The sequence below is a fragment of the Caenorhabditis briggsae genome (assembly GCF_000004555.2).
Source record: "Caenorhabditis briggsae complete genome, chrIV, whole genome shotgun sequence".
In the NCBI taxonomy this organism is placed as follows: domain Eukaryota; kingdom Metazoa; phylum Nematoda; class Chromadorea; order Rhabditida; family Rhabditidae; genus Caenorhabditis; species Caenorhabditis briggsae.
In genome coordinates, this window is record NC_013487.2 from 8,962,484 (window position 1) to 8,986,484 (window position 24,001).

The 24,001-nt window shown below is 38.9% G+C and overlaps 8 protein-coding genes across 8 annotated transcripts; 3 read left to right on the forward strand and 5 right to left on the reverse strand.

Moving 5' to 3' along the window:
• Nucleotides 1–393: 393 nt before the first annotated feature.
• Nucleotides 394–5,046, forward strand: Cbr-nhx-9 (the record flags this gene model as incomplete). The annotated part of the gene is made up of 10 exons (XM_002633381.1): nt 394–477; nt 1,550–1,631; nt 1,908–2,075; nt 2,123–2,412; nt 2,463–2,617; nt 2,667–2,768; nt 3,094–3,672; nt 3,721–3,979; nt 4,033–4,182; nt 4,915–5,046. 10 exons carry the CDS (start codon nt 394–396, stop codon nt 5,044–5,046), a joined length of 2,001 nt encoding a protein of 666 aa, XP_002633427.1.
• Nucleotides 5,047–6,098: 1,052 nt separating this feature from the next.
• CBG06195 lies at nt 6,099–8,691 on the forward strand (the record flags this gene model as incomplete). The annotated part of the gene is made up of 7 exons (XM_002633382.1): nt 6,099–6,193; nt 6,675–6,953; nt 7,001–7,139; nt 7,198–7,699; nt 7,879–8,045; nt 8,094–8,587; nt 8,637–8,691. 7 exons carry the CDS (start codon nt 6,099–6,101, stop codon nt 8,689–8,691), a joined length of 1,731 nt encoding a protein of 576 aa, XP_002633428.1.
• Nucleotides 8,692–8,813: 122 nt separating this feature from the next.
• On the reverse strand, nt 8,814–9,892 carry CBG06196 (the record flags this gene model as incomplete). Its single annotated transcript, XM_002633383.1, has 5 exons — nt 8,814–8,922; nt 8,968–9,126; nt 9,216–9,419; nt 9,464–9,564; nt 9,617–9,892. The coding sequence occupies 5 exons, from the start codon at nt 9,890–9,892 to the stop codon at nt 8,814–8,816; spliced, it is 849 nt and encodes a 282-aa protein (XP_002633429.1).
• Nucleotides 9,893–10,161: 269 nt separating this feature from the next.
• On the reverse strand, nt 10,162–12,331 carry CBG06197 (the record flags this gene model as incomplete). The annotated part of the gene is made up of 7 exons (XM_002633384.1): nt 10,162–10,390; nt 10,436–10,509; nt 11,103–11,203; nt 11,250–11,326; nt 11,368–11,846; nt 11,893–11,989; nt 12,036–12,331. The coding sequence occupies 7 exons, from the start codon at nt 12,329–12,331 to the stop codon at nt 10,162–10,164; spliced, it is 1,353 nt and encodes a 450-aa protein (XP_002633430.1).
• A 278-nt stretch (nt 12,332–12,609) lies between these two features.
• On the reverse strand, nt 12,610–16,258 carry Cbr-hdl-1 (the record flags this gene model as incomplete). The annotated part of the gene is made up of 14 exons (XM_045235663.1): nt 12,610–12,941; nt 12,984–13,104; nt 13,146–13,467; nt 13,512–13,885; nt 13,933–14,067; nt 14,114–14,688; nt 14,736–14,808; nt 14,852–14,925; nt 15,213–15,276; nt 15,297–15,382; nt 15,432–15,774; nt 15,864–15,953; nt 15,998–16,141; nt 16,190–16,258. The coding sequence occupies 14 exons, from the start codon at nt 16,256–16,258 to the stop codon at nt 12,610–12,612; spliced, it is 2,802 nt and encodes a 933-aa protein (XP_045093043.1).
• A 321-nt stretch (nt 16,259–16,579) lies between these two features.
• CBG26303 lies at nt 16,580–16,621 on the reverse strand (the record flags this gene model as incomplete). Its single annotated transcript, XM_045235664.1, has 1 exon — nt 16,580–16,621. One exon carries the CDS (start codon nt 16,619–16,621, stop codon nt 16,580–16,582), a length of 42 nt encoding a protein of 13 aa, XP_045098473.1.
• A 1,286-nt stretch (nt 16,622–17,907) lies between these two features.
• On the forward strand, nt 17,908–19,963 carry Cbr-gdh-1 (the record flags this gene model as incomplete). The annotated part of the gene is made up of 4 exons (XM_002633386.1): nt 17,908–18,183; nt 18,228–18,632; nt 18,681–19,344; nt 19,698–19,963. 4 exons carry the CDS (start codon nt 17,908–17,910, stop codon nt 19,961–19,963), a joined length of 1,611 nt encoding a protein of 536 aa, XP_002633432.1.
• Nucleotides 19,964–22,147: 2,184 nt separating this feature from the next.
• Cbr-tgt-1 lies at nt 22,148–23,441 on the reverse strand (the record flags this gene model as incomplete). Its single annotated transcript, XM_002633387.2, has 3 exons — nt 22,148–22,390; nt 22,437–23,279; nt 23,325–23,441. 3 exons carry the CDS (start codon nt 23,439–23,441, stop codon nt 22,148–22,150), a joined length of 1,203 nt encoding a protein of 400 aa, XP_002633433.2.
• Between the last annotated feature and the right edge of the window lie 560 nt (nt 23,442–24,001).

Sequence of the window (24,001 nt, forward strand, 5' to 3'; positions counted from 1 at the left end):
GGGACCGGCGGCCACGGCCACCGGCGTTTCTCTTCCACAGCTCCTATTTTTTGTACTAACCTAATATGAAAACTTGTGTCTCTCCTCGGAATGTATAGTTTTATTTTCTGCAACTCAGAAATCCAGATTGCAGTGGTTTGATAGTTGGTTTTGGCTTACCCGGTCTCCAGTCCCCATAAAAATGACGTGAGGTAATATACCAGTCTTCAAAAAGAGACCCTCTCCACCATACTCCCTGTAAAATTCACTTGTTCAATACATCTTCTCGCTTTCAAATCTACATATCACATGAATTTACACCCTAATTGATGACTCACTTCCTCTCCTTTTTTTTATAAAATCGTCTTTTATTTCGTAACCGGTTCAAAAAGATTCGCGTTTCAATTTCAGAACATGTCCTCTCTACTGTTCGTCTTTTTCCTCATTTGCTATGCTACCGCTGACAAAATCGAGGAATCGAATTCAGATGGATATCAGGTTAGTGATAAAAAATATAACATTTGAAATCTAATGAGAAACATTAATGTTCGTTACGGCTAATCTGGGGAGCGTCATTTTTGATTCTGGTCACCTTGGATCACTTTCTGATGAAATTTTGGTCAACCAATGAGTACTGTGGGCCTACGTAAGGAAAGTTTGGACACTTCGGCTAACCTAGGGATCATCATAATCCCCAAGACATGAGACCGTCTACCCAACCCATGCCTTAGGGAGCTACGCGGCCTAATTTTATGATCTCGTGCCCATTCGTAGACGTTAACGAAATTTCGATTGAATAAATTAGCACTCGAAATCTTGTCCTGACACCGATTTTTGAAATTTAAAACAGGTTTTCAACAATCATTGGATGGAAACAATATCCTTTTGGGAGAAAAGTTTCGCTAAAATAACCATACTCCTGCAAGAATAGAGATTCGTATTTGCCATTTTTAATTATCTGAAAAGACAAAAATCGGAGAGTACATTGATCGTATACACGCTATCACTAGCAGATAAGAACGCCTTTTTCCGTTAGCCGCTTTTTCTTTCCTCCGATTTTTTTCACTTTTCTCCGAATGATAAATTACAAAACAAGTGTGGTTTGTCTCTTAGAGATAGAATGACGCCATCCGCTTGGTTCTTTTCCCATTAAGCCGTTTCCAGTTCTAGTTCAAACTTCTAATTTCCCATATTATTCAAAAATAGGACACGACCTTCCAATGCTATCAAAGGAGATATAATTTCATTTGAATTGGCCTGATTCAATTTCAAGTCTGCGTTTATTTTAATTCTCCTCCTTCGCTTCTTCTCCTCGCGAACAATACCCTCGTCATTTTCTTGTTGCGGCTTCATCTTCCATCCACCAATCATCTACATTTATCATTTTTCTCCCTTCTCCGTACACCGCGCACCAAAACCAAAGACCAAAAGGTTCTATTTCTGCAATAGTATAAAGCTGCTTTTGAATCAGAACCGGCCATTTAGGTTCCTCTAATGGGTCATGAGTACGATATAGAAGAGGTCTGATATTCCTCTTATAGTTTCTTCAAACTAACAATTTTTCTTTTAGTTATTCACATGGAAATGGGACGATGTTCACCATGTTTATGTCATTACGGTATGGCTCCTCATCGCCTCGCTAGCTAAAATTTGTAAGTTTTTTTCCAAGCATTACTGTAAACACTTAAACAGAACGCTACCCAAACCGTCAACTTTGAGCCCATGTATCGAATTTCTTGTAAGAGACATCAAAAAGTGATAGACTGATAAAATGTTGCTATTATTATGATAAAAAAATTTGTCAATTGATCACTTTTTGGTAACTTATGCGGGAGATGAGATACATGAGCTCAAAGTGGACGGTTTAGGTGACATTTTATTAGAGTGCTTAAGGTAACATTACACTCTTTTCAATTCCAAAGTTTCAGTATTCAACTTAATGAAACCAATTTCAAAATGGCTACCAGATTCCTCACTTCTTATCATTGTCGGTTTGGCACTCGGATGGGTACTCCATCAGACAACATTGAGTGGAGCTACATTAGACTCTCATACTTTCTTCCTTTATCTTCTTCCACCTATCATTTTCGACGCGGGTAAAGAAACCATCTTCAAAAAACTTAACTGATAACTTCAATTTAAGGTTACTTTATGCCAAATAGAGCTTTATTCGAAAACTTCGACTCAGTTCTTGTGTTCTCAGTGTTTGGTACCATTTGGAATACATTTGCCATTGGTGGATCACTTCTTCTTATGGCTCAATACGATCTCTTTACAATGTCTTTCACTACATTTGAGATACTCGTTTTCTCTGCGCTTATTTCTGCAGTTGATCCTGTTGCTGTTATTGCAGTTTTTGAGGAAATTCATGTCAATGAATTCCTTTTCATCAATGTATTCGGAGAAGCACTATTTAATGATGGTGTTACTGTGGTAAGCAGAAGTTTAGAGTACGACTAATTCGAGAAAAAAAAATTTCACAGGTTTTATACCAAATGTTCAAGAGCTTCGCATTAATTGGATCTGAGAATTTATCAGTTTTGGATTATGCAACTGGGGGATTATCATTCTTTGTTGTTGCTTTGGGTGGAGCTGCAGTTGGAGTCATTTTTGCAATTGCAGCAAGTTTGACAACAAAGTAACTTGAAAATATCAAAGGATTTTAAAAGGAAGTTGTTCTTTTACAGATACACATACGATGTCAGAATTCTTGCACCTGTGTTCATCTTTGTGCTACCATACATGGCATATCTAACTGCTGAGATGGTTTCACTTTCTTCGATCATCGCGTAAGTGTTACACTGGTTTCAACTAGAACGAAAAAAATTTTCCTCAATGTTTTGTTTTCGGTTTAGAAATGCTTTCGCATATTTGTGAACCAGTCCCTGGTAGCCCTCCTCGAGCCCTGTCGTAGTTTCTTTTGGGATCAGTATTTTTGGACTAACTTAATTTCATATCAGAACTCAAATGATATATTTTTGTAGTACTCGTCGAGTTCTATCATATTTAGTTTAGCTGGTCCAAAAATATTGATTCTAAAAGAAAAAAGGTAGGACCCGGTTTACAAGTATGGCTTTTTGTATTCATCATCATTACAAACTTTTACAATTTCAGAATCGCAATATGCGGAATGCTAATGAAACAATATATCAAAGGAAACATTACCCAAGCAGCTGCAAATTCTGTGAAATACTTTACCAAAATGCTTGCTCAATGCTCCGAAACTGTAATTTTCATGTTCCTTGGTCTATCCACAATTTCATCTCAACATCATTTCGATCTATGGTTCATCTGTGCCACTCTTTTCTTCTGTTTGATCTACCGTGCCATCGGAATCGTTGTTCAATGCTACATTTTGAATCGCTTCCGTGCCAAAAAATTCGAAGTTGTTGATCAATTCATTATGTCTTATGGTGGCCTTCGTGGAGCCATTGCATATGGTCTTGTGGTTTCCATTCCCGCATCAATAACTGCTAAACCAATGTTCATCACAGCCACAATTGCAGTCATCTACTTTACAGTATTCCTTCAAGGAATCACTATTAAACCATTAGTAAACTTGTTGAAAGTGAAGAGAAAGGAGGAGAGAGATCCAACAATGGTTGAAAGTGTTTACAACAAGTACTTGGACTATATGATGTCAGGTGTTGAAGATATTGCCGGTCAGAAAGGACATTATACTTTTATTGAAAAGTAAGTTCAACTGAAAAATATCTTTTGTTTACATCTTATTATTTCTAGTTTTGAAAGATTCAATGCAAAAGTTATCAAACCTGTTTTGATGAGACATCAAAAAAGAGAAAGCTTTGATGCTTCTTCAATTGTTCGTGCTTACGAGAAAATTACACTTGAAGATGCGATCAAGTTGGCAAAAGTTAAGAATACTATCCAGAATAAGAGACTAGAAAGAATAAAGAGTGAGAACAAGGTAGCACCAATTCTCCCGGATAAAATTTCGAATCAAACAACGATGACACCTAAAGATCTCCAATTGAAAAAGGTAAATCAAAGAATTTCATAATTATATAAAAAAATGAATGTATTGAATTTCAGTTCATGGAATCTGGGGAGAACATCGATTCCTTGTACACTTTGTTCAGTGATTTGTTGGATAGGAAGCTACATGAAATGAACACAACGCCAGCTCAAAAGAAGGAAGTTGAGGGTGAAGACGATATTCAGGATGACTACATGGCTGAAGTGGTAAGTTTTTGTTTAATATTTGGCCCATAAGGAAAAGTTTTCCTAAATCTCGAAAAAACGAATCCCCAAAAATAGTATTATCGTAAAACCTGTAATAGAAGAGTCCTCTAACTTTGAACTTTGAGTCAATTTACCGTATTTTTTCTAATAGAACCCCACCTCTATTTGAAGCCCACTTCTAATAGAAGCCCACCCTGGCTGTGCATTTTTCTTTTTGTTTAGTGCATACATATTTTTTTTGTTTATTTTTCTGGTAATTCCCGTTAATTCTTGTCAGTTCAGTTAAAAACCGAAAACCCTCTAATTTGAGAGTTTTCTCTAAAATTTGTTCATCCCCAGAAGGAAGTTAACAAATAGAAGCCCATGGGCCTCTAATAGAGGAAATAAGGTATCTCAATACCTGTCAATGATATAATAAAGCTGTCATCTGATAAGTTGTTCATCATAACATCAGAAGTTTTTGTCAGTTATCACTTTTTGGTATCTTGCATGGGAACCGATATAAGTTAGCTGAAACTTGTCAGTGTAGGTGCCATTCTATTACAGGTTTTACTAAAGCCATTGAAATCAGACCAGAGTATATCTAATTTTTTTTTGATTTTGGATTTCCATGCAACTTATTCACTCACTTTTTCAAAAGACAGAAACTTAATCAATTTTAGTTTTTTTTTCGTTTATCTTATTCTCAACACCATTACCATCGAACTGCTGACATCATTTTTTTCCTTGAAGGGATCACGCTCAAACCTTTCGGCAATGTTCCGAAGTGCTGAACAACTGCCATCAGAAGCAGCATTTCATCGAGGAAGAAGACAATCGACCGGAGATTTGAATGCAACGAAAAGAGCCGATTTCGATGTTTGAAATTGTTTTTAAACTTTAAATTCGAAATTTAATTTGTTAAACTTTTGAACACAGATTTTCAAAAACGACTAATAAATTATGTATATTTTGCAGAACACAACTTCTAATTGAATTTCTAATTAGCTGTTTTTTGTTTTGAAAGAATTCCGAATTACTCCGATACTAATGATAAGACCCAAGAACATAGAGCCAGCGGTTTGGGGAGAGACTCAGACACTCACTTTCAAAAAACATCCAGCATACTCTTTATTTCCCTTTTTCTCTCTTCATTTTTTGTTTCCGTCATTTTCCCCACTTCACACTGGTGAGACTAGCCTGTTACACTGGCCGAAAGGTATGCTCAGGAGAAAAATGAGAGAGCAAAGGAAATGAAGAGACACGAATTGTACCAATACCGACACAGATATATATCTTTCGATCATGGTTTTCTCATCCGATTCATCTTTTTTTCTCTCATCTGAAAAGAAATTTAAAGGTGGTCCGATTTTATTTCGAACTCAAATTGTTATCCTTGTTTTACTTTGGAAAACTCTTTTTTAAAGATTTTAAGATGTCTGGTGGGAAACAACTCTGAAAAGGAAACATCAACTTTCATTTCCTGATTCCAAAGGAATGTGATTTTTTCATCTCAAAAGAATCTTCAAAGATTCGCAGGATTCAAAAAACAAAAGAAAATGGGGTGGAGCTGACAAGAAATGTCAACAGTTGGTACAAAGTTCACATAACACTTTTCATATCTTCTTCGGTGTTTTTCGTTCTTTTGCTGTCTTCAGAACGTTTTGAACCTAACTTTTTTAATGGGTAATTTTACGACTTTCCTTTCCTTTAGAACAAACATCAAAACATTATCCTTGTCAAGACCAAACCTCCTTTTTCAAAATCAGTCGGCATTCAGTAGACTTTCTTGAATCTGTATCGCTGTTGACCGCGAATCAATCACGTAATATAAGTTATCGTTCAATCATTAATCACTTCTCTTCACCCGATTCATTTTTTATCATCATCATTTGCTGTATTCTGTATCCTTTTTTGAATTTTGTGTTCTTTACAGAATGTCTCGAGATGTTTCTCTTCATTGGTTAGATTATGCAATTTTCGGTTTAAGTATTGGATTATCATTGAGTACGGGTGTCTATCATGCAATTAAGTGAGTTCTTTTTTCTACCTGTAATCAAAACTGTGCCACGGCCGGCCGCGGCCAGCCGCGGCTTTTTAAAAGAATTGTTTCATGAGAAAACGTAGATATTTTTTTTTTGAAAAGTGGGACAAAAAAAATAAAGGAATTCTTCAAAAACTAATTGATTTTCACTTCACGCGTTTTATAAGGCTAGCCGCGGCTTTTCACGGCTTTCAAACAAAATCCGCGGCCGGCCGCCTTTTTGCACAGCCTTGCCTGTAATAGAAGGGCCCCTATATTTTAAATTTAATTCAATTTATGTCGGTTCCCGTCAAAGATATCAAAGAGTTATGAACTGATAACGTTTTGTTATTATGTCAGAACTGTTTTGTCAGTTGACACATTTTTGATATCTTGTTTAGGAGCCAAGAAAAATGAGCTCAAACTTGTCATTGCAGGGGCCCTTCTATTACAGGTTTTACGGTGTATTCACTAATCATGGCCCTTTCAGTAGCCGTATAATTCTCCGAAGAGGAGATAGAACAGCAAAAGAAGAATATCTAATGGGCGGCCGTCAACTTCCCCCACTTCCTGTTGCTCTTTCTCTCTTGACCACATTCCTCTCTGGAATTTTGATGCTTGGAGTTCCGGCTGAAATGTTCCAAAGAGGTGCTCAAATCTGGCTCAACTTCGTCATTGGAGTGGCCTCATCAATCGTCACGTGCTTCGTTTTTCTCCCAGTTTTCCACAAAATGAAGAGCACATGTCTTCATGAGTACTTCATCCATCGGTGGGTCATTCGATCATCTGATCCATCATAGGAAACAATGGTTTCAGATACAACTCAATCCTTATTCGTCGTCTGTTTTCTCTTTTGTTCCTTTTATTCACGATAGTCTACATGTCAGTTGTTCTTTATGCTCCATCAGTTGCACTTTCTCCAGTTCTTCAAATTAACAAATGGTATCTTGTTTTGGTTGGTTTTCATCATTCTTCTTCTTTTTCGAACACCACACATCACTTTTTAATTTCAGATATTCGGATGTACAACCACATTGTACACATGTCTGGGTGGACTGAAAGCTGTTGTGTGGACCGACTCTTTGCAAGCTGTTATTATGTATTCAGGAGTGTTCACTCTCATTTACAAAGGATTGTCTCATCCACGAGTTGGAGGACTAGAACGGGTTACGAGTATTGCATTTGACAGTGGAAGAATAGAGGAATTAGCAAGAATGGATTGGAGAATCGATCAGTACAATAGTCTCTGGATCAATCTTTTTTCTGGGACTATTGTCTGGTTAGCATCATTTGGGGTCAATCAATTGGCAATTCAAAGATATGCTAGTCTTCCGAATCTGAAAGTAGCACAAAGCATCATCCTGTACACTCTTGCTCCGTTCACAGTTCTTTGCTCAATCGTTGCTTTCGTTGGATTCATCGCCCTTGCCTATTTCTACAATTGCAACCCTCTGGAAACTGGTGAAATTAAAGAAAGCGACCACATTACGATCATCTTTGCCCGAGATATTCTTCGTAAGTCATATTTTTACGTTTCTATCTTCCTGCTATGAAACGCTACATGCCTCTGTTGGCGGAGCAACGGACCAATAAATAACTAGATAAAATCGCGCCGAAAGGCCACTCAACATCTGTTTGAAGCGCCGGAGGCGCGGAAAATAGGCTGGCAATAGAAAAGTATTTTAAATTTTCAGAACCAACACCTGGTCTCTTTGGTTTGTATGTTTCTTGTATCATGTCAGCTACACTTTCTACACTTTCAAGTGGAATGAACAGTATGGCTGCAGCTATTTATGAAGACTTTCTGAAGAACAACCTGGATGGAAAAATTACGGATACAGGAGCAACTCGGCTAAACAAGGTACAGTAGCTAAATTCAAAGTCAGCTATAACCTAAGTTCAATTTCAGCTCATTGTGCTCATTTGTGGATTAACATCAACAGGTCTTGCATTCCTTGCCGAAGTTCTTGGAGGAAGTCTTCGTATTTGTATTTCTGTAATGGGAGCGATGTCTGGGCCAATGGTGGCCATTTTCGTTCTGGCCCTATTTTTCCCAAAGAGTGGATCAAAGTCTTGCCTGATTTCATTCTTCCTTTCTAATCTTTTCTGTCTTATCATCTGCATTGCCAATTACATTCAAGACCCGTATCACGAACTTTTCTTACCAACGAATACTACTATGGAAGGCTGTAATGGGAACTCGAACTTTACGATCCGAATGATGCCCACATATGATGCTCATTATGGAAACCCGGATACTCTGTATATCTCCAGAATATCCACGTATTCATATGCGGGAGTTGGCTTCGTACTTATGTTGGTCATCGGATGGATCACTTCTCTTTTTGAAGAATCTGATCACAAAGAAGAAAAAATCAGCCATTTGACATTTGCAGGAAGAAAGTGAGTTTGAATCTTTGAAAGCTTTACAACTTGATTTTCTGTTTTTCAGTGAGCCATGGCCTGATACCCATCATGAGTTCGACCATTTCTTGAAAGAGATCTAATAGAATGATTTATAAATTGGCAAAAAAAGAAACAGATAATAACGTTCAGAATATGTGTTTTTTTCAAAAGCGGGTGAAATTGTCCAATTCTTGTCCATAGCCTGTCAATAAAGTGATTCCACTCAAGATTGAGACATTTTTTCCTTGAAATCTGACATGTCGATATTGCAACAGAGACGAGAGCCTCCATCGATTATGATGCTTTGCCCGACAATGCATTCAGAAACTTTTCTGAAGATCAAAAGATCGAATTGGAAAGGATTAAATAAATCTCACCTGTCAGCGAGAAACAGTATCGCTTCTCCAACGTCCTCAGCAGTTGCAACTCTTCCCAGTGGAATATATTCTGGTTTGCTTGCAACGTAGTTTTCCATTTTTCTAGCATTCTCGTCACCAACTAGTCTCGCGAAGAACGACGTTCTCACTAAGCCAGGACTGAAATATTGTTGGTTATCGGGTTGTTCCGGGGCCAGCAAAAATAGTTTTCTGCTACATTTGAGATAATTTCAGAAGGAAACACTCACTTTACAGTATTCAGACGCACACCCTTCAGAATGAATTCGTGTGCCATTGATCGACTCATCTGATCCAAAGCTGCCTTTGGAACGGCGTAATATGGCATTGAAAGAACACCAAGAGGCCCAGATGATAGAAAAGTGGAAACGTTGACAATATCTCCTTTTGTTTTTATGAGATGAGGAATTGCTTTTTGTGTCAATACCATGATTCTGTAAGATAATTTGTGAAAATAAACATTAAAAATAGAACTAACGATCGGAGATTCGAGTCCCATGACTTTTCCATAACTTCTACACCCATTTCCCATCCCTCCTTTCCAGACATATCAACTTCCAGCGTTCCAGCATTGTTGATCTGAAAGTATAATATGATTTGTTAAAATTATGATAATCATAAAAAATCTCACCAGAATGTCAAGCTTTCCAAAAGTATCAATAACTGTCTCAACTAGAATCGTCAAGAATCCATCATCCATAACATCTCCAACAGTTGGATGAAGATCCGATGACTTTGCTCCAACAGCCATACACATCTTTCTTGTCTTTTCCACATTTTCAGCTGACCGTCCAGTTATTACGATTTTTGCTCCTCCTTTGGCAAATAGAATTGCAGTGGCTTGTCCGATTCCACTAGAGGATCCAGTGATAAGTACCACCTTTCCAGTAAATCGTTGAGCAGACATGACAAAAAAATAATGGGAAAATGAACAACTGGCAAACTTTTAGAACAACTGGCAAACTTTTTAAACGAATCGAGTATGTCTATGACCATTTTTATAGTGGGAAACAAATTAGGATTACTGCCTTTTTCTGTAGCGACAGCCCGTTCCAGTTTTCAGGTGTTTATTCAATTAAAAACCTAATCCGATGGAGTACAGAGAGACATAGGCAGCCTAAATAATCATGTTACCGTTCTACATCGACAACAAAAAAAAACTAAAAACCACTATTTCTATAGATGGCAACCATCCCAAAACCGTAAAAATGCCCGTTTGTGAGTGATCAGAAGACGTGTCCTTCGTCTGAACATTTTCTTGCTGTAATCCATTGCCACTCGACATTTGAAGTCGTCGCGCATCAATTCAATTTCACAGACTTCCGACGAGACGCGATTTTCCAATTCGAATTCGAACTTCATTAGTTTCTGACGATCTTCGATCGTCGACTTGTACGAAGTGCATCTAGAAAAAGTAGAAAACAGTTTTTAGTAGACTGTAAGTAATTACCGTCCGAGGGCATCTTCGTAAATACTCAAATTGTCGAATTGGACTACTTTTGGAATGTAGATAGAACGAGAAGGCTGAAAAGTTTGAAAACTTTTAGCTGAAAAAAAAGAGGAGATCATTGTTTTTGGTGAAAGAAGAAGGTGTTTCTATGTTTCCTCAAGTATGCCACTCTCGCACTTTGAATATAATTATCTCCATTCATAAAAGAGGTATCAACAATTTTACAATTAACAAAATGATTTATTATACCATCCTCAACATTCTAGTAGTTTACAGATGTTTGATATCTCTTTCAGAAACCAAGATAATTTAGGTCAACGTACATTATATTCAGTTTCGTTTTCTGTAGAGAACACGACATTTAGTTCTTTGTAGATGTTCTTTTCCATAAAGACAAAAAAATCACTTCTAAATTTAAATCAAGTTCCCTTTCGTGATCAACAGATTGATGTCTAGCAGATTTTTGCTCGGAAAACTGTGACTCTATGCGCAGTGAACGAACGTTCCGTCGACAAGCCGTCCACGGCCCGCCCGCAACGCCAAGGCGCCAAATACTTTCAGCCGGAATCTAGGAGTTTTTCGCCACCCTCACTTTGTCTATAAAAGTATTTAAAAAAGCAAGAAATACTCTCGACTTTTTTTTTCAAGAAACTTTCAACAAACTAACAGTGTTCTCGATATTCGGACTCTGCAAATCTCCGCATTCTTTATCCAAATCTTGCGCATCTTGATGAACAAAACACTTTTCATTCAGAACGACATCGTTCTCTGCAAGTCTTTTATTTTTGCTTAATTTCCACAAAGGATGTCTTACGGGAATTCATAGTGACACGATAATTGGTCAACTTTTTCAACTTCCATCCTGCTGTCACCAGGCTTGTGACTTCTTTGCTGAAAAAGAGAGAATTTAAGAGAGATGCTAATGGCTGTACCTTAAGGTATAATCTGGATTAAACGGAATTGAATTGAACTTAAGAGTAGCCAAATCAATCAGAGTCAACTTGCGAACAACGGGAGCATATCTTAAGAAGCAATGAGTCAAACTTCCATCTGTTCCTGCTCTTGAATAATTTGGATCTAGTTTTAGTTTATCGAAGTCCCCTCGCTTTTTGGTTTCTGGAAGCATCCATGGAACAACTTCTACATTATCCGAATACTCTTCAAGAGCTTTGTATAAGCTATCACTGAAATTAGAGAAAAAGAGAGTACTAGAGAAAGAAACGAAATCGGCTTGCCTGACACTCGCAGCGTAGATCATAATCTTGGCAGCCGAGTTTTTAAAATGCTTCAAAAGAGAAAGGACTGTGGTTCCATCTTCATAAAGTATTAAATGAGACATACAAATGACATGATCCTCTTTTACAACTGATTTCCTGATTGATAGCGGCTCGAGAGGAGTCGGAGCATCAATCTGAAACAAACTTCCCAAACAAAAAATTGGGAAAAATTAGACATACCTGCATGCTGAAATCATCCAGTTTCAAAGTGACGTATAATGGGTCTTCAACTACTGTGCATATTCCAACTAACAAAGATTCTCCAACTTGTTGAATTCTAAAGCATGATCACTAAATAAATGGGCAACTGATATTCGACTTACGCAATTTGTGAAGTAGTTTCAGTATATCCATCAATTGAACTACAAGTCATCGGAAGATAAAAATTAGCAATTTGACTGGTTATCAGAAACATAAAAGTTGGTTTTTCAGATGCAGAATAAGTAGAATTATAGTACACAATATCGTTGATTATAGCAAAATGCCTTGAGTTTTCTTCCAATTCGGACAGATGATTCATTTTTCGGATTTTCAAAAGTAAAATATACAGTGATGCCATGCACATCATAATGATAAAGGCGATGATAAAGCGATTTCGTGTTCGACTTTGTCTTGGCATGTTAGCAGGCTAAAAAGAAAAGAGAAATCGATTCTGGAGAAGAGAAGAAGCTTTTCGATGTGACGCGGGGGACCAGATAAAATCTGAGAATAGAAGGGATGAGGGCAGTTCGGAAGGCACATGGCAGACAGGTTGCTTTCTTTTTTATGCCCCGAAAAGAAATATGGACGGATGGGAATTCGAAAAGGTTACAAGATTCATGATTGAAGATTTTCAAAGGTTCAGAAGATTACTGTAGATCATGTTTACTCTTAAAACGTTATTTTCGGAAAAATTGTTCACTGATCAGATTTCTCAGAATTATCTGGAGCTGGAGTACGAGTTGGTGGACCGTTAGAAGGGGATGAGGCTGTTGGTTGAGGTGATTTTGGAGTTTTAACAGGTGCATCTGGAAAAAAACAATGAAAGTGATGAGATTGAAAAAATAATGTACCGAGGCATTCAGAACTTTGAATCCGAGATGTTATCTGAGAAAGACTTCTATATGGTTCTAATGGATTGAGAACAGGAAAACGACGAGAGACTTCGGCAGATGAATGAACTTTGGCTGGTGCACGGATGAACTCTTCTAGTTCTGCCTCATTCATTACTTCAATACGATTTTGGAATGCTAAATTAACAACAAATTAACAATTAGTGAATATGGATTTACGCTGTAAGATATCGTATTCGTTGCATATCAGTTTGTATGTAGCATCCAGATCCTCTTCTGAACATCTTGGCGAGTTTATACACATTCTGATCACAAATTTGTTTTGCAAGATGCACGATGCCTAAAAACTAAATGTAGAAACATGAAATGAATTTTTCTTACCAAACTGATTTTTCCAGTCTCATTGCATCTGTACAAAAAAGCCTTATTGAACATATCGTTGGCCTTGACACGGAAGCAAATTAATCCCATCACAACCTTATTGCACACTTCAAATTTTGAGTCTTTTTGGAGCATCTTGGTCATCAATTGCCCTAACTTGATATGCTCCCTAATCTGATTTTGAAGATTTTCGACTCCGAATGAACGAATCATGAACCAAATTTTGAGAGCTCCAACTCTCTGACTGGTTGGAAGGCCTTTGAATGGTAGATCTGGATGATTTTCCAGTGATGCGAGTTGTAGTTTATGACGATCTCTCACCCTGAATATTTTCTAGGATTTAAGATAATTTGTTCAAAACCTAACCAGAGACAGCAGACATCACAAACTGCTAGTATCAGTTTGCTCGGAGTGGTGCAGAACGAATCAGCCCAGTCGATTCCTCTCATTAATCCACGTGTTTCTGGACATATTAGTGCAGTACCCGCATACGCAGCATCCACATGCAACCATGTTCCATGATCTCTGCACACCGGACCTAATTCATGAAGATGGTCAAAAGAGCAAGGACCTGATGTTCCGAAATTGGCACCGACGAAGAATGGGATAAGCCCTTTCTCGATATCAGCTACCATAGCTGCGTGAAGCGTATCTCCTCGAAGGATAAAGTTCTCGTCAGTAGGAAGAACTCGCATCTTCACCATTGCTACTTCTGCAGCCTTTTTTATGGAACGACGGGCCTGAAACTCTTTTTTTTTAAATTTGGATTCTAAGAACATCGAAGTACATCAGAAGAAGTGTAGGCAACAAGACGAGCCAGAATATCAGATGATCTCAGACGTCTGTCCCGTTGTTTCATTCGTTGGATCATTTCAGTTCTTGCAGCAATTAGCACGAGAAAGTTTGACTCGGTGTCAGATCTCTGGAAAAATAATGATATTTTGGGACTCGTTTGAATTCTTCATTACCTGCATACAGCCTCCGCCGCGACTACCTTCCGGAAACAATAAAAACTCTTTTGGAAGAGCCATCATTTCACCCAACCAATCCATCATGATCACTTCCAGTTCAGTTAGTGCTGGATTCGACGTCCAATAGAAGCCAGCATCACCGATATGACCACCAAGAAGATCAGCAAGAAGACAATGAAACGGATTTCCAGCTGGATAAAACGAATGGAAATTGGGATGACTTGAATGCGATAGACCCGGAACGATCAATTTGTGATAATCTTCGAGGATATCATCAATGTCTTCAGCTTTTGTAGGTGCTTTTGTAGGTAGAAGAGCCTTTAGATATCCTGGTTTCAGTGCAGGAGAACAACGAGCTGTTCGAATGTTCTCATCTTGTTTCATGAGATATTCTACCACTTTTACAGCTGCTTTCTTGAATTGATCTCTAGTCATTCCATTCACATCCACTTCTTCTTTTGCTGCTGGTTCCGTTGGTTTGAAATCTTCTGCTTTTTCTTTTTTCGCAAAACCTTGCTCTTCTCCTCCAATTGGATCAAAGTGTCTTGTATGATGAATTTCTGGCATCATTACTGAAACTTAATTAACAATCTTAGCTCGGTTGGCTTTCGAAACTTACAAGTTTCCCTTTTGGTTTCTGATTGGCGGCTTGATTCTTTCGAAGATTTCGATACTTTCCCTTTTTTCTTTTTCTAAAAGTTTACAAAGTGTTTAAATTAACAACAAGTAACCAACCGTTTTTGCCGCAACTTTTCTGATTTTTGGAACCCGATCATGGTATGGTGGGGTTTTGATTATTGGGTTGAGATCTAGAAATTGAGTTAATATATTATTCTGATACAAAAAATTAGAGCTGTAGAAGAGGTGACCGTGGCTGAAGGTCCAACTACCGTAACCTAAAAATGTTAATATTTTAAGGATTTATTTTCTCGTTTTCCCCTGAAACCGCACGTAAATCGAGTAAATAAATCCAGAAAGTAATAATAAGGTTACGGTAGATGTCGTTGTGGGATCTTTGGCCACGGCGACCTCCTTTTCTCTTGCACAGCTCCGATTTTTGTACCAGAATAATAAACAAAATGTGCAATAAACTCACAATCCGCTTCAGGTGTATGAAATGGAGCTTGGCGACTGGTGACTTCAGAAAAATAGTCGATTTCCTGAAGTTATTTTATCAGACTGTTTCAGAATTCCCATTCAAACGTACGATCAAAAATGCTGCGGCCATGAAAAACACTTTGATGTTCAACTCAGTTTCGGGAGAAACTGAAAAATGTTATCTCAGAAGAACTTTTATATTTTTGGATCTACATACACCAACAAGCAACTCCTTTGTAATTATCCGTGGAGTTTCCAGATGAAATAATCTTCTGTCTGATTTCTCCAAGAAAACGATTATCTGGTCCAACGACGGAGAAGGCATCTTTTTGATCTCTAGACCCACGAATTCTTATCAACACTTGACCAGATAGATCCTTGATAGCAATCTCAATTCCTCGAAATTGATCATGATGGAGGAATGATTTTGCGATGACCATTCCATTCTCATCAAGGACTTCCATTTTGTCTTCGATATCAGAACAACATCCAAATAAAGAAGCCAGTCCCGTTTGCTTATAGGATTGTTTGGGCTCATTTCGAATGAATTTGGCAACTGCCTAAATTTATGTGAACATATCATACGATTTTCTATTCCATAGAATAGTTTCTAATTATCTTAAATCTGATGGAATTTTGATTCAAATACTAATACCTTTTTATCCTTGTTCATCACTTTCAGACAAAACGGACCATCTTTTGTGATTGGCATCGCACTTGTGTTTACCACATAGAAAATCTGAATATCTATATTTGTTTCACTATGATATATGTATTCTATACCACTCTGTTATTCAAATCATAAACTTTATAATCACTTCTCGCATGTTTTCTATGCAATGACTCATTTATGTGCAAATCACGAAACAATGAAAACGCTGCTGCATGTTTCAGCCGACCACATTGACGACTGCTATCTGTCGTTGCCTATAATTTTTGGTTTTTGGGAACCAAGGGTTTTCCATCTTCTAATACCTGATCGAAATCTGTGACAGATTCAACTTTTTCAGTAGCTGGGACTTCCGATGCTATTTCTTCCGACATGCTTGATAATTTTTGAATGGAAAAAATATGTTTCTAGAACAGATGATAACAATAAATCTGGCTGCTAGACTTGAAAACCACGACTGATACAAAGATGTGTGCGCAATGTGGATTTCAATGTGGTGTGCTGAATAAATGGGTGACCTGGTTGTAGAACTGAAAACATTAACTGGTTGGCTGTGATGATTCCGAGATACTCTTGAACCAGAAGATTATTATCGCCGACAGGCGGCGTGAATTTTCCCGTGAATTTGTCAACCTACCTTTGAGAGAAAAAAATCTAAGTGTTCCCAAAAAAAAAATTTTTGTAGTCTCATGACCTCAATTTTTTGTATTATTGAGATCAAAATTGACGGGCATCATCTCGCTGCTATTTCGGGTTTTCTGTGAAAATTTGGGGAATTTTGGTTCAGCGTGGACTTCGCTAGGGTCCGCTAACCGGGAACACCGGACACACACACACACACAGAACTTGGTGATTGTTATTAGTAAAGATTCATAAATTTGTTCAGGTGACAATTAATTATAGGAATTCCGTATCCTTCCAGTCAAATTTGTGTCAGAATAGATCTGTGGAAAAGTTATTTCTACATTCCCGTTCTTCTCTTGCCTGAAAGATATTTCCTTTACAAATTTGTTAACTGCAGTTCACTGAATAATATCTAGGTTATCAAGAATATATTCCTCCAGTCAATCTGAATATATCGTATTACATTTTCATACAACTGGAACTAGAAATTTTTTCGTAAACTTTTTTGTTCAGAAGTATACAATTGAAAACTGATAACTGTGAGTTGAGAGGAAGTGAAACAGAAAGTTTTGAAAAAAAATTTTTGATCCAGAAATGACAGCAACGAAGATCAGATTTTGAGATCATGAAACAAATATTTTTCAGAAACATACATCAACAATAGTCATTCATTGAATGAGATTTGATATGACATGAAACAAACGAAAAAATAATGTTTCCTTCTTGTTTTTCCTGATGACGTCGTCTAAATAGTCTTCTTCTGTTTCGTTGCTATGCGGATTGCCCTCTCTATACAGCACACACGTCCATCGTCGACATGAACGAAGATCAATGACACACTCGTTGCGCTCTTTTCTTCATCTTCTTCAGAGGGCGGAGTTTTCTTTTTCTTTTTTTATGTTTTTTTTTTCTCGCCGCCCCAACTTCCTCTTTTTCTCTATCTCTGTTTCCCACTCACCCCTCCCCTGAAACGCTATCGTTTGCTTGCAGTTTCGTTAGTTTCGCCCTCTGACGATGGTTGCGCGTTGTCCTGTAAACAGTATAGTGTTGGCTCCCCTCGGTTGCTTCGTGGCGCCCGCGTCCCTGGGCCTAGCTTTTCGTGGCCTAGAAAACTTTGCATAAATTCGGGCGACACCTAAATTTTGGGATTTACTTTTTGCTGCTCTTCTCTCTATTCTAGATTGCTTCTTGACCGGTTTGGCTGAAAAATCTAAAAATAGGTCTGACTTTTTTTAATTTTAAACTTCCGCTCAAAGAAAACTCAAAGGCCAAGTCTGTCGCTGCGGGACCCACCAGTCTTCTTTTTCCGAACTCGCTTTTTTGCATAACCTCATTCGAATTTCTCACGATTTCGATGATGTTCCAGTAGTTTTTTTTGCAAATATCTAATTTTCAGGTAATGTTGAGCACGCTCGCCAGAGGCGCCCGCTCGGTCGCTGTCCGAAACTATTCGGCCGCTACTCTCGATGCCCACTCCCAGGTGCTCGACGAGCAAAAGCCAATGGAGGAGCAAGTCAACCCATCCTTCTACAAGATGGTCGACTTCTACTTTGACAAGGGAGCAGAGGTTATCGCCCCAAAACTTGTTGAAGAGCTCAAGTCCAACTCTTTGAGCCAGAAGGACAAGAAGAATCTCGTTACCGGAATCCTCGGAGCCATCAAGCCAGTGAACAAGGTAAATAATAATTCAAAGAGACTTGTCTATCAATATTTTCACAGGTTCTTTACATCACCTTCCCAATTCGTCGTGACAACGGAGAATTCGAGGTCATTGAGGCCTGGCGGTCCCAGCACTCTGAGCACAGAACTCCAACCAAGGGAGGTATCCGTTATTCTCTTGATGTCTGCGAAGATGAAGTCAAGGCTTTGTCTGCTCTGATGACCTACAAGTGCGCTGTTGTTGATGTTCCATTCGGAGGAGCCAAGGGAGGAGTCAAGATCGACCCAAAACAATACACCGACTACGAGATTGAGAAGATCACTCGCCGTATCGCTATCGAGTTCGCGAAGAAGGGATTCCTCGGACCCGGAGTTGATGTGCCAGCCCCAGATATGGGAACCGGAGAGCGTGAAATGGGATGGATCGCTGACACTTACGCCCAAACCATCGGGCATTTGGACAGAGTGAGTTAAAACTACTTTCAACGCTTTACTAACAAAGATTTGTTTCAGGATGCTTCCGCTTGCATCACAGGAAAGCCAATTGTCAGCGGTGGAATTCACGGACGTGTTTCCGCTACTGGACGTGGAGTCTGGAAGGGACTTGAAGTGTTCACCAATGATCCCGACTACATGAAGATGGTTGGACTCAACACTGGACTCGCTGGAAAGACTGCCATCATCCAAGGTTTCGGAAACGTCGGTCTCCACACTCACAGATACCTTCACCGCGCTGGATCCAAGGTTATCGGAATCCAAGAGTACGATTGCGCCGTTTACAACCCAGATGGTATTCACCCGAAAGAGCTCGAGGACTGGAGAGACGCCAATGGAACCATCAAGAACTTCCCAGGAGCTAAGAACTTTGATCCATTCACCGAGCTCATGTACGAGAAGTGCGACATCTTCGTTCCAGCTGCTTGTGAGAAGTCCATCCACAAGGAGAACGCTCACCGCATTCAAGCCAAGATCATCGCCGAGGCCGCCAACGGACCAACCACCCCAGCTGCTGATAAGATCCTTCTCGCTCGTGGAGATTGCCTCATCATCCCAGACATGTATGTCAACTCTGGTGGAGTAACTGTCTCATATTTCGAGTGGTTGAAGAACTTGAATCATGTCTCTTATGGAAGACTCACTTTCAAATACGACGAGGAGGCCAACAAAATGCTTTTGGGTATGTTTTTTTCCGGTCTGCAAAACTCTGATGCCGAGTAGTTTTCCAAATGTTGAGTAAAAGATGCTCTGACTTTTTTACACTTGAGCGTATTGCAATATTATGCTTGTCTGAGAAAAAAAGGCTAGAGAGTATTTTTTGCAGTCTGAATACGGTAGCGATATCGAAGCGGAGAGCCTAAATAGCGCATATTAAGTGGAGACGCAGACACTATTTCTCTGCGTCTCACACTTTTTTTTCTCAGACAAGCATAATAGAGTATAAAGAAAAGTAGCAACTCAAGTGCGTGCGGACGGGGCAGAGATATTTTTCTATTGGTGGGAAATAGCAAGACAATTATCTGTGTGTTTCAGCTTCGGTCCAAGAGTCACTTTCCAAGGCCATCGGAAAGGAAGCACCAGTCGAGCCAAACGCTGCTTTCGCTGCCAAGATCGCTGGAGCTTCTGAGAAGGACATCGTTCACTCTGGACTCGAATACACCATGCAACGCTCCGGTGAGGCTATCATCCGTACTGCTCACAAGTACAACCTTGGACTCGACATCCGTACTGCCGCCTACGCCAACTCCATCGAGAAGGTCTACAACACCTACAGAACCGCCGGATTCACCTTCACATAATTATTCTCTCTTTTCACTCATCTCATGGCTCTTGTATTCTCTTTCTTGACATCAAATGGCTCCAAGCCAGGCTATAGTAGTTTAGTGATGCCCCTTTAGTGCCTTCTCAATAGTTTTATAACTGAAACTAGCCAGATTCACTAGAGACGAGATCTAATCTTTTATTCCTGGCTTGTTCTCACTTTAGTTTTTTAAACAATATTTTATTGGTTCCCCACCTTTTCGCACCCTATTCATAATTTTCCTTTCACAAGTGTTTTGTTGGTTCGGGACAGTTTCGAGACGGAGACCATTCTTTGAAAAAAAAATTTAAAAAAATAAAAAGAATTTTTAAACTTCTTTCTCGCCTCACCAATACAATCAAGGAGGCAGAATGTTATTTTTCTCCTCTTGGTTACCATAAAATCAATGCATTTGAAGTTATCATTGATAACTTATCAAGAAGTCTTCAGTCTCCTTATCAGGAAACCCTTGAAATTGCAACATTTTCATGTAATTAGTGGTTGATCATTGCCTTATCGAATGATCTTTCCGAGCAGAATTCTCGCCTGGTCAGACTGATGTAATTCATTGAAAAGACAAGAAACGTAGACGAATGATCATTTGGACAAGATTAAGGCGAATGAGAAGGAGAGATGATAAAGAAAATTGGAGGGAATCCCTCGTTTCGGTGCGAGTTGGGTTTCATCAGGACTACAGTAGGCTACATAAGTTGGGGATCAGGAAAAGCTGTTTTCTATAAATACTGTCCTTTTTCTTTCCTTTGTTTGGTTATATTCGAAACAAAACAATCCGTTTACAGAATTCCATGAAGTTAGCGTCATCTTTAGAAATCTGACGATACGTCAACAATTTTCTCATCATTTTCGAACTGATTCTGTCTTTCGATTCCCTCATTCCGTCGACGCATTGCACTGCACGAAGGGAAAAGTGTTGGTTGATGGTCTGATCTTCTTTTTATCTCTAAATTCTCTTAGTCTCTCACCCGATAACGATTAGAGACCCACGTGGGTAGGAGTCGCAGACATTTTTGCGGAAACCGATGTCATCGCAGCGACGAAAAGGAAAACGTCTCGGTTTTGCACGTACCCAGGAGAACAAAGAAAATGTGTCGAGTGGGGTGACATCTGAAGTCAGATGATGATAGTGATGAGGGGGTTTCCCCAGATTGGGAATCATAAGATGATAAAATGTGTCTCATAAGATGTGTCTGGCTTGAGCTGGGGTCATGTGGAGGGATTCAATGAGTGATGAACTGGTCCTCAAAGATATATTTGATGGGAGGGATAAATGCTACGTTACTGTTAGGATAACGGATTCTCTCGTTTTACAAGTAATGCTTTTCTATTCTCGAAATTATAAAACGTCGGTTTCCAGAATATAATGGTTTTCCTGAAATTCTATTTTCTTTCCGCTTTCAGGATTTAATTTTTTTTTTGATTTCGAATCTTTGAACATAATTTCTTTCAAATCCATTTTTTAGTCTGATCATTTTCAAGGCGGATTTTGGTTCGACTGAACCTAAATCAAAAATCCTACAATATCAATAAATTCACTGTTTTCCGTTTTATCCTATTTCAACCTTCTAGACCCAACCAATAACAACGAAGATTTCATCTTTAGTGTTTCGAAATTCTGAAGGACGAAAATGGTATGGGTTATATTTATGTCTGCGACTACAAATAGTTTCAAAGTCGATTGTTTGCCTCAGAAAATACTCAGTCTCTCCGTACTGTTTCACTGCAGAAGGGACTTCTTTTCTGAGCCCCCCCCCCCTCTAGTGAAATCACCGGTGCAACAAACACGTGGCGATGAGGGGAAGAGAAGAGAAAGTTCAAACAATCAATCTTGGAAAAAGTGAGAGATAAGCGGTCGGGGCATTGAGCCGCCCAATGGGTTTACACAAACTCGAATCGAGCATCCACGAAACAGCACGAAAAGTTCTGAAAGGGGTGAGTTTGTATACTCGATCCTGTATAGTTTGTATACTCGATCTGTGTACAGAAACAACGTGGTTGTCTAGAGATAAGGAACATTACGTTTGGGGAGTCATGGAAATGTTTCCTTACCTTTTTTGATGATAAAGTTTGGAAAAGAGAAAAAAATTTAAAGGAATAAATTAACAACTGGAAAATTTAACAAATCACAAGTTAAGAACAACAACAAAATAAATGTATCATAAAATCAAAAATCAAGAGTATATCCCATATGATCAACAGCATCTCTAACCCATTGAGGAACTTCTTGTACTTTCTCTGTATCTTGCTTGGAAGGGTTTTCGGATTGAATGGGACCGTAGTAATCGAAAAGGAACTGTCTCAAAAATTTCTCAACCGAGTTCGATTGGATTGCTTGACGAACATCTCTCATCAGATCCAGTTGGTGTTTGATGTTATGAATGGAAACAAGATGACATGCGACGGTTTCCTGAAACATTTTATATGTAATAGCTCAGAAAAAAGTGAAAAGTCACCTTTCCAGCAATAGAATGAATGTATGCTCGAGTATAATTCTTACAAGTGTTGCATTTACATTTATCATCAATTGGCAGGAAATCTTCTTTGTATCTTTTTTGATTCAGTTGCATCAGACCTCCTCTACGAACCATTGCAGTTCCGAATCGAGCTGTTCTTGTGGGATAGACGCAATCGAACATATCAGCTCCAAGAAAAGAGCAAATCACCAAATCTACCGGAAACCCAACACCCATCACATAACGTGGTAGATGTGGTGGCAAAGCTGCACAACATGCAGCAACGACTCTCCAGAAATGATCTTTTTCTTCTCCTCCAGAAAGTCCACCAATAGCGATTCCAACCTTTGCTCTTTTTGCCATTTCTTCAGCACATTCTTTTCGTAAATCCAGATTGAGACCACCTTGTAGAATGGGAAACATTGCTTGATCGTCCCTCGTATGGGCAACTTTGCATCGATCCAACCATCTGATACTCCTATGCATAGCTTCTTTAACAATATCTCCCGTTGTCAAAACATGAATAACATGATCCAACTGCATCATAATATCTGCACCGAGTGCTTGTTGAATCTCAATTGACTTTTCTGGCGGCAAAGCCATCATCTCGCCAGTATGAGGACTTTCAAAGTTGACTCCATTCTCGTCTACAGTCATCAACTTGCTCAAAGATACCATTTGGAAACCTCCAGAATCCGTGAGGATCGATCGATTCCAATTCATCATTTTGTGAATTCCACCAGCTGCTTTGACTCTTTCGTGTCCTGGACGATGACCTAGATGATAAGTGTTACATAGGAGAATCCGACAATCCATGGCAACAAGTTGTTCAGTAACGACCCCCTGCAAACAGGAAAAAGGTGTTTTTCAAATCTCAGTTTTTCACACCTTCATTGTTCCTTGAGTTCCAACCGGCATGAATACGGGAGTTTCGACGATGGAATGGGGAAGATGAAGGTTTCCTCGTCGGGCGAATCCAGCTCTCGCAAGGACATCATACTTCATATCCGCCTGACACGTCGGAAGTGGTTCTTCTGTCATAGATCCTACTCTGAAATTTTGTGCGACTTCAACTCTGGTAATCGGTTTCTAACCAGAGGCCGTATGCAAAAGTGGAAAACCATTTTCTGGTTTTTAGAAAATCGTTTTCCGAAAGTCTGGAAAGGATTTTCACCGTGCTTTTATTAATTTTTAGTCATTTTTTAGCCCAGAATCCAATTTAAAATGGGGAAAAAAAATATTTAAAGACTTTCAGAAAACCGTTTTCCAAACATCGGTTTTTACAATGGTTTTCCACTTTCTTGCATACGACCTCAGTTTCGGGAAATTTTCCAACCAGATTCGGTTAACGCGCATTTTCCATCCAGATTCGAGTAAAATTCCAACCAGAAACTTTTTATTTTCCCACCAGATCTGGTGATTTTCTGACCAGATCCGACCGAGAAAGCAAATTTTCAACCTGATTCGGACAACTTTCTAACCAGATCTAGCCATTTCTGATCCGGAATTTTCCCGAATCTGTTTGGAAACCGATTACCCGAGAACAGACTTTCAATGTGAGTCTA